The sequence below is a fragment of the Prunus mume genome, linkage group LG6 (genome assembly GCF_029339155.1).
Source record: "Prunus mume cultivar Tortuosa linkage group LG6, ASM2933915v1, whole genome shotgun sequence".
Taxonomy (NCBI): Eukaryota; Viridiplantae; Streptophyta; class Magnoliopsida; order Rosales; family Rosaceae; genus Prunus; species Prunus mume.
The window spans coordinates 7122281-7134057 of NC_142703.1; the positions used below are offsets into that span (position 1 = coordinate 7122281).

The 11777-nt window shown below is 38.4% G+C and overlaps 3 protein-coding genes across 4 annotated transcripts; 1 reads left to right on the forward strand and 2 right to left on the reverse strand.

Annotated features, from left to right (window-relative positions):
- Positions 1-315: 315 nt before the first annotated feature.
- Positions 316-1343, reverse strand: LOC103334034 (cotton fiber protein). The gene has a single exon (XM_016795175.2). It carries the CDS (start codon positions 1119-1121, stop codon positions 495-497), a length of 627 nt encoding a protein of 208 aa, XP_016650661.2. The 5' UTR covers positions 1122-1343; the 3' UTR covers positions 316-494.
- A 1891-nt stretch (positions 1344-3234) lies between these two features.
- LOC103334033 (cotton fiber protein) lies at positions 3235-4295 on the forward strand. The gene has a single exon (XM_008236955.3). It carries the CDS (start codon positions 3426-3428, stop codon positions 4119-4121), a length of 696 nt encoding a protein of 231 aa, XP_008235177.2. The 5' UTR covers positions 3235-3425; the 3' UTR covers positions 4122-4295.
- A 2703-nt stretch (positions 4296-6998) lies between these two features.
- On the reverse strand, positions 6999-11470 carry LOC103334032 (uncharacterized). 2 transcript variants are annotated; one of them, XM_089054515.1, is made up of 13 exons: positions 11090-11470; positions 10573-10710; positions 10282-10363; positions 9939-10015; positions 9697-9803; positions 9417-9537; positions 9135-9251; positions 8930-9021; positions 8627-8693; positions 8412-8478; positions 8229-8320; positions 7483-7626; positions 6999-7310 (listed from the first exon to the last, which is right to left on the reverse strand). In XM_089054515.1, the coding sequence occupies exons 1-13, from the start codon at positions 11279-11281 to the stop codon at positions 7170-7172; spliced, it is 1437 nt and encodes a 478-aa protein (XP_088910641.1). In that variant the 5' UTR covers positions 11282-11470; the 3' UTR covers positions 6999-7169. The 2 variants fall into 2 exon arrangements, with proteins under 2 accessions (XP_088910641.1, XP_008235176.2); XM_008236954.3 differs by having other exon boundaries at positions 8412-8490.
- Between the last annotated feature and the right edge of the window lie 307 nt (positions 11471-11777).

Below are 11777 nucleotides of genomic sequence, written 5' to 3' on the forward strand. Positions count from 1 at the left end.
ACGATATTGCAGTTGATGCCGCACACTCACACTATACTCTGTATGCGCGAAAGGAAGACTGATACATTAGGATAGGAGCTGTAGTCTGTTAGCACCTCATGGTCATGAATCATGATCATATGGGCGTTCAATTTCCTTCCATTTTAAGATTCTTAACCATGTTCAAAATAAAAAGACGAATTAAGAGACTTGGTAGTTCTCAAGTGGTTAAGAGTAGTTTTTTAAAATTTGCATCTATCCAAGGTTATGTGTTTGAATTTGCCTTCCTCCAATATCGTTTGTGAAAGAAAACAAAACAAAGAAGAGAAGAGACTATGAACTGCAAAGCTCTATTTATTAATATTAATATTGTTGGAAACACTCTAATTAACCTGTCAATCTACAAAAATGCCGCCATAATATTGCCTCTTTTACAAAATACAATGAAAACAAGAAACAATGGGAAAAGAAAAGAGGGAAATTTGGGATTTGGGATGGACGGTGTGGTGTGTGTATTATATATTAATTAAGCATGCGTCTGAGTGTATAGTAGTATTAGAGGAGTAGTGTAGGTATGAAATCTGTCTTTGGAGCTTAATTTGCTGATAGAATTTAGCTATGAACTCATCCGCCTTTATATCAACCAATTCGTCCTCATAATCTGCACATCCCTTTTCTTCATGCACATTAATAGTAGTACTATCTTCAGTTATCATTCCCTCATCATCATCATCATCATCTTCTTCATCATCTAATTGATCATGATTATTAATGATCATGTCGACTTCATGATGATCATCAAAATCCAGTACTAATGGTGGGTTTAAGCAAGGGATATTAATGAAGCGCATGGAGGAGGAGGATGTTCGACGGTTCATTTTGAGGGTGGGGAAAATGGGGGTCTTGTCGAAGGACAGCTGACGCTCGAAGTAATATTGATTATCATTGCGATGATGATGATGATGAGTAAGGCTCTTGAGGAAGTTGGGGACGACCCGCAGTTCCATCATGAGGAGTCGTCTGAAGACACCGCCTTTTCTTGCCCAAAGCAATGCCAGACGCAGCTGCTTCCATGCTCTACGACCCACATCAGGATGATGATGATGATCACCATTAATAGATTTCTTGGACATCTTCATCATTATATCGATCGTCAACAATCGAGTACGTAGCTTGATGATTTGGTGCAAAAAGAAGGTGCTTAATTAGGTAGCTGATGATACAAAAATGTGAGTGGGAAGAAAGAAAGACAAATGAGAAAAGCTGATTTGATTTTGTATCTGGTGCTGAATAATGAATATGTCTTGTGTTCGGAAGATATGAAGACTAAGTGATGAGGAGTCACAGGACAGGAGGTACCTCTATATATATGTATATAGGACTAGTGTTTATATTAATATGGAATCTTGTTAATCACTTGAACGCGTATGGTGAACTTTGCTTGAGAGAGAGAGAGAGAGAGAGAGAGAGAGAGAGAGTTTAATTGTTGTTTATTTGGTCTTTAATTAATGAATTTGATGATTGGCGTGTGTGATTGCTCGAAATTGAAAGAGTGTGGAAGGTGGGAACTCGATTGCGACTGTTGGGTTGAGCGCACACACACACACGGCTGTTAACTTATACGCGGGAGAGGAAAGGAGAGGATCAAGAATCAATGATCAATGATCAATGATCAATCAAAGCAGTTGATTGGTTTCCAAATATACCCCTCCCTCCCTCCCTCCCTCCAAGAAATGCCCTCACTGCAAGCGGCAAGCGCCTATATTAATTACTTGAGTAATAATGTTATCAAAATCAGGGATGAAAAAATAGAAAAAGGAAACGGAAAGATGAGCAAGAGCAACCCAATTAATTAAGCTAAGAAAGAGCCGTTGGAAAAGGTCAATGCCAATTATTTGGGCCTCGCCAACACCACCACACGCCAAGCCAGCCAAAATCAAAATCAACATCAACATCAACATCAACATCAACGCTCCTTACTTTCCTTTCCTTTTAATAATTAGTTGGATTTTGCTGGAACCTTCCTCAGTGACCACCGTTTCCTAGTCTATTTCCTTCTCTCAAAAAAACAAATTACACCGGAAAACTTAATTTATTTAAATTCCCATAATTAATTAATTAAATGAAAGCCAAAAGACTTTCTCTGTAAAAATAAGGTACCAAAATGTAAGTCTACTTTTTATATTTATTTACAGTTAAACCGTTAAGAAACCTTCTCACAATCAAAGACTTGTGGAGAATTGACCCCCAAAAAAAAAGACTTGTGGAGAGAGAGAGAGAGAGTTGAGTTGAGAGGGTACTCAAACCGTGTTACCGCCGTGTTCTAGTAATTCATTTAATTTTAATTATATATTCGAATTCAAATTAGTTTGGTAATATTTAATTGTGTAATGTGAATGAGCTTACAGCAATCTTAGACTGAAAAGCTGTCTTTCATCTATGATTCATGTGGATGTGGTGGTGACTGACTTGCATACCACTCACATTTAATTATTTTATGACTTTTGTTCCTTTGGGCTAATTTGGCTACCTATATAATATTTCTTTTGTCTACTTTTACAAATACTTCATTGGAGACTCAGATCAGATCTGTGGGAATTATTGCAATGTTTGGGATACTATACAGTGTATATACATAATACACACACACATATATATATATATATATGTAACACGAATTTGAGTAAATGAGCAGCAACTCATTCTGTCATTCTCACTGTAAAGTCTGTAGCAAAGTTGCTCAACCACTTGAAGAAAAAACGTGTTCAGTTATGGGCCCTATCTCATAGCTGTTGGATCGTTTGACAAAAATGAAAACAGTTTGTGGCAATTAGCCTCATCTATCTGTAGAGAGAGAGAGAGAGACAGATATATATGGAGGACCAGTTCAAATGAGAAAGTTGCGGCACCTCCTGCTGGCATCAAAGACATATCCCTGCCTGAGCCTCGCTCTTCTCTCCATGAATTTCTCTTCATTAATTTTATGATTTGTTTGGCTCAAACACAACATTAATATGACTAACTTGAGTGAGTCCGTTTGTCTTGGCTTACATTAACGAATCAAAAATTAATCAAGTAAACAACGCCTTACTAGTGCTCATAACTAACAATTAGTATATATGGAAAACGAATTAACCTCCTCCATTCATTCATGTTAGAATTTGTTACGGCTATATATAACAGTATTTGTTCCGTAGTTATAGCTACGTCATGCTCATATATAGATGCCAGATTCAAGCATCCCTCCATGTCGGACATTCATTTTGTATATAACCTGGTTGCTTCCAACCTCTCCCACCAAAGTCTTCTCCCACATCTCACCCTGCTCGCTGCAGGGAGAGGGGACATCCCGACTGACCGTGGGATAAAGAAGAAGAAGAAGAAGAAGACCACAGGCGCCCGTTGCACCTAGGCACGGCCCTAACACAAACTATATACATTAATTAATGGAACCCAAGTCAGACAGCGTGATCATCACCATCGCCGACAGCAACAAGGGTCCCGGTCCTAGTCCTAGTCCTACGGATATTATTGATCATACTAGTATTAAGGAGGCGGCTCATGATCATCAATCTGATCATCATCATCATGATCATCAATCTGATGATCATCATCATGATGTCGGCCCCACCTCAGCCGCTGCACCTGCACCTAAGAAGAAGCGTAGTGGAGGAGCTATGCACATTCTCCAATTGGCCGTCTTTATGCTCCGACGACGACATCGTTCAGATAGAAAATCCAAACCCACCTCCTTCGAAGGTCAAGCTCAAGCCGTGACCTCAACAAAAGGCACGTGGAAGCGCCTCGTAGGGTCCATCCGCCCCTTGCACCTCCAAACCACCAGTAACTCCACGCCGCCATCCTCCGTACACACACCTGCTCCAAGTGAACGATACGAGGACGTGCTCCCTCCACCCATGTCTCCGGCGAGAACCGACGACCTCTCCTCCGAAGATGGCATGACTAGCCGATACGCCTCTGCCGTCAATCTCCAAGAGCTAGACCGCACCGACGAAGACAACGACAACGCCGCCATCGTCAACGCCAACATTGACGCAAAGGCGGAGGAGTTTATCGCTCAATTCTATCAACAGATGAGGCTTCAGCGCTTGGATCGCTTGGATTCCGTCCATCTGAGTTGAAACGACACCATTCGGAGGTCAACCAGTTGAGATCGATCCATCCGTGTACCTAGCTAGTACTACAATACGCATGCATACATACATATCCATGCCCGCATATATCATGCATGCAGCTATATATGTACGTTGCTTCGCCTTCGCCTGGGTCATGACATATAAGCGCTCCCTCCCTCATCCTCAGTAATATGCATGGCTGCAACTCAACTAGGAAAGGACATGCATGCGCAAAGCAAAGCATGCACTTACGTACAACCTTCATTTGCATGCATTCACGTTGGCTAACTTGGGTTCCTTAATTATACATATGTATAAGTACCCATATATATATATATATGGGCTACGTATCTAGTTATAGCTAGCTAGCTGGTGCGTGTATTGTACCTAATTTCGGAAACCAAAAAATGAAAAAGAAAAAAAGAAAAGTTTGAATAATGTTCAATCTATCTTTTATTTGATTTTAATATAACTTTGGTACCAATTATAGTCTGCGACTGCGAGGTGCGCTACTGGGAAGTCCATGTATAATATGAGGACGTATTTTTCTTCGCATTTACGGGGGTTATTGAGTGTAGCCCAAAGACTCATGTTGTTGGGTCCTGTCCTGTACTGTCCGTGATTGTTCTTTGGTTGGGCTTGGAATCAAAAGACGTACGGATATAAATAGTTTGATCTCAACTCAATCAACGATCCGTATTTTTAATTACCAAAAACAAAACACAAATACGTGATAAATTAAGACACGAATATAAGTGCAAAATTAGAAGGATTGATTGTGTTTTCGGTTAAATACAACAATTTAGAGGATTTTATTTCATGATTCGGACTTAATTGCAAGCCAAACTAAACGACAAAACAATTCTTCTAGTCATACTATTGTAGACTCTAGGTCTTGCCTGTAGTGTAGGTGTTGTGCGAGATGTACATGTACTTTCTTAGTTTGTTGGTTTGAAGCTGCACGCACTTGTGGTCTGGTCTGGTCTTGCAGACAACATCGGTTTCTGCCAATCCTTGTTGGACAGTAATTTCGAATCAATGAATTTTTATCAATTTAATCCAATTTGAGATTTTACAATCCGATCGAATGTGTTCGGATGTCAAGATTGAATACATTTGATTGGATGATTGGTTTGTATGATAATCATATAGAACTCAATTCGATAGAAAATACCATGTATTATTATTATTATTATTATTATTTGGTTATCGATATGACGACTAGCTGGTGATAAAACGAACCCTGGCAATGGTAATCATGTAGAATTACAATCTGTCAAATATGGCAGTAAAACCACCTAAATAAATACTATCCAACCATTTCCTGGTGACGATAAATCAAACTTTCAAAATATACATATTACAAGAACACAGAAAATAATATTGTCTTATTACCAAATTGTCTTGCAACAAGAGAAATATATATTACCCTACAGGCTATAGGTGAAAATGCTAAATGACATTAACTAATTAATTTGGAAGAGAAGATATGGATGGAGGCTGTTAATTCAATTGAATTCTTTCTCCCCCTAATTAACCTGAACCTGTGTGTCATTGTGAATTAATATTGGGATCGTCAGCCAAGGAAACCTTACTTAGCCTACTGGGTTGTGTTCTGGCTTCCCTGCTGCTTCCAGTGCGCCGGTTGCTGCTGCTGCTGCTTGAACCATAAATGGCTCTCGATGCAAGTGCTTTTCCGAAACTGGAAATGTCATCTCTTGTACTTGTTCTTCCATTTTCTCTCTCTAAAACCTCACAACTTGCGTTTTCATTTTCACTGCTCATATCCACCTCACTATGTTATTAAGCCGGATAGACACCCCTAACTTTATATACATTCAAGCTTTTGGTTTGGAAATTCGACAAAGAAGATTCTTTTATTAATTACGTCATTAACACTCTCTAATTTAATTTACCTCAAGAATCTTGATTTGGGTTAAAGTTGTTGTGTCCCTCTCTCTCATGGTTACTATTCTCTTTCACCAACTAGTAAGTTGTATTATATATTATATCTTTCAAAAGAAGGAAGAAATTATACCAAAGCACCTGGCTAGCTGCATACCAACTCCTTTAATCTACACACATTATCCTAATAATTTCTTTTTCTTGATTGAGAGCTTTTGCAAAGACAGAGATGACCCCTTAGTTTCTCTTTATCTTTCTATCCCAAAAGGGCTCAGTTTCATGTCGGATGACTTTATGTCGGCATTGGGCCATGCTTGTCAACTTGTCAAGGATGGTGAAGAATTATATAGTGAGGTGAGGGCTTTAATTATGTCAGTCGCTTATCTGTTAACCGTACGTCCGTTGAGACGGTTAAGAGATAGAACCTCATCTAAGGTCTCTAGATAAGACCCCTCACTATAGAATAACTCAAAAAAGCTGTTTGCTCCTCCCATCACTTTCCGCGATTCCATCTGCTTTTTCTGCATCATCGGATATGTATGATTTGGAAGCTCCAAAACTGAACAAGGTGTTTTCTAGAATTTGATATTTCTTGACAAATGATGAACAAGGTCATTTCGATAAACTTAAAAGAAATGGAGGGTAAGAAGCTGAAGCCACGTGAACTGTCTCTAACTTTTGCACTAGATTTAATTTTCTGTTGCCCACAGAAGGAAATGAATCGATGGTAGGATGGCTTATTCTACAAATAACAATGTTAAGTCTATCCCACAAACATTTTAGACCAACCAAAAAAAGTGTAGGAAGATTTGATAACCTTTGTGTCAGTAGCCACTGCACTAAGCTAAGAGGAGGGCTTGGATCGCTTGCACTTGGTCACTTTACCCCTCGAACCTAGCTATTAGTGAAGCAGTGATTACAATTTCTGAGCACGAGAACAAATTCGTTACACAATTTATTAGCAGAAAACAAAAATACTTTCGGGACTAACAGCAGATTTCTGATTTGATAAAAGAAAACGATAGGACATCAGTCTTAAAACTTTCAAAAACAACAGATAAATTTTATACATACCTGGCACAAAACACAAGTGACTCGTAATCATGTAAAAGCTAAAATTTTGTTACTACAGGGGACATTGGAATCTTTTTATAGTCTTATATACAAGCTTTTCATGTGAAGAAACCCAGAAACAAGACCCCAAAATAAAATCTCAAGTATTACAAATGCTAGGGTACCCCAATTCTTCGAGTGGAGCATGGCCTGCAATAATGCTTCTGTGCCATCAACCTGCATGTCACATTTCAGTCCTAAGTATTTAGTATGAAACTAGCCATTTTGACCAACCATCCAACAAACCAACATGTCCAACTCCATGAGTTTACACTAAAAGATTACGGCAAAGGAAAATTTTGAGGTTTCTTCTCTTCTATTTTCCATCATACAAGAAAGATAAGATTACCAGGTTGTTCTCTGGAGAGCGCCAATAGAAACCTTGCAACCCAGCTGAGAAAAGGTCACAAGCACCCAAAGCATATATAAGGAGTGCATTCATTCCCATCCACTGTAGCAATACTGTGGGCTTTCTGAAATGTTTCACATCAACCTGCATTTAGGTGAAGTCACATTAATCTTTGAATGCATTCTGCAATGTGTCTTCTTCCTCCAAAAGTATCATTCAAAATTATGCCAAGCTTTGCATCATAAGGATCTTTATGCACATCAAGCACAATCAATCAAACGTCTGGAACTGTGTCAATACTAAAATCCGCTCCCAAAATTGTGCATCACAAACCAAATTCAGTAAATCCATTTGAGTTTCCATATGTTAATATTAACCACAAATAACCATGTTTCATTTGACTCCAACCACATTTTCATTTTCACAATGCTAACATCATTTAGAAAGCAGTAGAAGATAGATATGTGCACGTGTTTCCAGCCATCAACTCACCTAGGGAAAGGTGATATTTTAAAGTAGGAATATGCAAGTCTAATAGACGAGCACTCCTTTTTCCTTATTAGTCATTGTCAGACTAAGGGTGGGGAACAAATTTCATGTTGAGTACTGCTATTTGTCCTCTCTTAACTGACCATACTGTGTATCACCTCTGTATTAGAGGTGTGACGGTGAGATTATTTTCATCCTTTCATGTTTCATGTGGAGTATAATTTAATCAGGAGTTGTACGGAGAAATACGAACTTACGATGTAGAATATAATACTTAAGATCAAGCCTGAAACTCCTGCTGTAATGCATGCATAGCTCACTGTGTACAGAGGTTTACAGGAAGGAATACCTGATACAGCTTGCCATTAGTCAGAGGAAACAGAATGGAACTCCTTACCAAAACAAAAGAATGAAAAAGATAACTATAATAAAGAGAATACCAAGTATCACTAAAACATATCCGAATAGTAGAAGAGGAACAGCAGACATGGACCATAACAGCACCCTCTGTTTTTGGTCCTACGAGAGACAGGATCCATGTCAGGAAAACAATTCCATTAAAGAGCCAAATCCAGACAACTAATACATAATTTCAAAAGTAGACACAATTAGCTCACAAAAGGTAATTGTTATACAGCAACAAGAAACATCACACCTTAAAATGCAGTAGTATGTGCCCAAAATGCAATCCCACAAAACAAGTAACAGCAGCCATCAGAGAACTGGAAATTTATTATAAAGAGAAAATGAAAGACCAATTCTAAATAATCATTAACAACGACATGAAATCACCTTCTTTAGCATTTACAGAGTGTGTTCGCGCGCGCGTGCGTGCGTGTGTGTGTGTGTGTGTGTGAGAGAGAGAGAGAGAGAGAGAGAGAGAGAGAGAGAGAGAGAGAGATGGGCAGTGAAGATCAGTAGCAAAAGCCAAGAGATAAAAGGGACTGCAGAAATTAACCTTAGGATTCCCTCTGGATCAAATGGTGCAAGGCACCACTGAGGAGAATTAGGTGGTAGAGGTCCATAGTCAGGAGACTTAACGCTGCATTCCTGATACACAGGGTTAACATCTTTCAATTATCAACAATAAAATGCACTAGTACAGGGTTCAAACCTTGGTAGATTCAATAATACAGTTACCAAAGAAGGCCCAGTAGAATGACCTTTGTTCTTCTGTAAACAGGATGTTGATAAAGGTGATGCTCACCCAGAATAACTCGGTCAATAAAACCAACAGCATTGCAAGGAGGTTCAAGACTACCCCTCACTCCACAATAAACCTATTAAGTAAATATTGTGTTTCAATTTAGTTCCAGACAACCAAAGGGGAAATACATGTATAGCAATGGTGAAATCTTGTAGTAAGGACCAACCAAATTCAGTCATGCACCAATACCTAATAACCTCAGCAATTAGTAATCCAGAGAATAAATAATTTAACTCACAATTTGAGTACCAGAAGCAAAACCAGACAAATTCATGCTCGGAGCTTCATATTCCCAAGTTGGAACTGAAAGGCCATACAGAAAGCACATGTATAACGAGCACAATCCAATAGCAAACAACCTGCATTACACAGAAAAGTTACAACTCGAGAATACCGAACAGAAAAAAGGGAAACGTATGTAAACCTAAAAAGTGATGCTTTTGGTCTCACATAGGCAGATACAGATGCTGATTAAATTGCAAATATGAGCATCAACAGAAATATCTAGCAACACTAACCACTGAGTGTAGTATTTCCTAGCAAAATCAGCCAGTGAGTCAACCATGATATTGTTAACAAGCCAGATCTCCGAGATTGAAGCCAGCAAATATCCAATTGATATCCTCTGAAGATTATATGCACACACTTTCAACATGCATGATGACAGTAGGCTATGGCATTTCATATATCCAAATCACTCATAATTAAAACCAGAGAAGAAAATGATACAAACTTCTAGACCTATCAACCATAATGGTACCTGTAGCACACCTAGCCAACGTATCTTGCCAACATCAACTCCATATGTTAAATGGTTACGCCCATGGAAATACCCACCTAAGAACACATTGCAAAGAGAAATAAACAAGAAATCTTCATTAACAAGAGCATTTATAATAAGTTATGTTCCATGCATCGGACCTAGTGCATGTAAGTAATACAATGTAAGCGCGAAATATAAAGTAAAATATTTATATTAAACTAGAGAACTTAGTAACTTACAACTGTTCGACTTCGACCAATATAGCTAAAAGAAGATCAAGGAATCTCGAGTTTAGATCAAGTTTATGCTTAGGATAGCTAATGGAACAATGACAGAATACCTTGCAGTAACAACCCCAGGAGAAAGAGATTTATTGCTCTGAGCATGACTTTCTTTGTGGCAGTTGTCTTGTTAGAAATTTTCTGCAAGGTAATTAATATATTTACCGACAGTTTATAAGTATGCAAATAGGAATCCATTGCAGCTAAATGCTTTATTTTTAAAAGACGAGCTTCACCGGCAATATCATTTGGGCAAACACAACACTGACACATAGAGGGGTTTTAGAGAAAGATTGGATGGAAAAACAAGGGCAATTTTGCATATGAGGTGAAAGAAGGATAAACTCTACCTTGAATGCTAGACTGATAGAGACGCCAACAAGAAAAAGAAAAAATGGCATTACGAAATCCGCAAGTGTAATACCGAACCACGGAGAGTGATTAATCGATGGGAAAGCTCCTCCAGCATCATCAACCAAAATCATCAACTGTTCATCCATTGTTTGAGTGAGAAAACCAATCAAATCAGGAAATAGAGAGAGAATTTAGAAGGTGATGGTGAAGTAATAGTAATACACAACTCATCAAACACTTTATTTGATAGTAAAATATTGTAATACGTATCAAGCTTTAACTAACTAATTAATTTGGCAAATGATCAATTCAGGGGTAATATTCCACAGATTCAATGAAGTGAACAAAAATGAATTCAACTGATTCACAGGACAGCATCACTTTATCCTCCTTATTCAAGTCCTGTAACTAATCCACAAATACCATGGCCTCACTCACTCACAGTATCACCAACCAAATTAGCTCAAAATTAAAATGAAACCAAATTAGGAATTTGTCTGTGGCTTGGCGTACCGCGACTGTGAGGCCACGGAAGACGTCGAGAGAGGCGAGGCGTTGACTAGGTGTCGATGCACCTGGACCGTTGGATGGTACGGAGGGCACAAGACGGTGGATCTCATTGGATGAGCCTCTGTCTCTGTCTCTGTCTCTGTCTCTGTCTCTGTAGGGAATAAGAAGAGGAGCAACGTCGACGGCCGCAGACATTTTTCTTTAGTGTTTTTTAACCCTCGGTCTCGGCCTCAGGCATATCCGTTTCAGTGTTATCGTTTTAGAAGCAAGAAAACTGCTAGATGGTAAGGCGGTGCCCTGTGTTAGTTGACCAACGGACAAGTGGTGGCGCGTGTGGGCTCTGTTTATTGTAATTTCACTTGTAAGTGAACTTAATGTCGTCTTCTCCATTTTGTTTACCATTTCATATCAAATTAAAGTGAGAATACCCTAATCTTAATGGTCTTTATATTACTATAAGATGAAAAATTATAGAACCCTCAATTAATTTTACAAAATGTAATGATTTTGTTAAGAATTGAAATTCAATCATTTACATCTACGTAAGTTTAACAAAGATCGGAGTTTGAAGCAAATGTGAGTTAAGTCAGTTGATTATGATAGTAAGCTCATTATTTTTACACCCAAATTTAAGTTATTGCTTTTTCGTAAAATTGACTATGGATTGTATTTAAAAATAAAAAATGAAAGT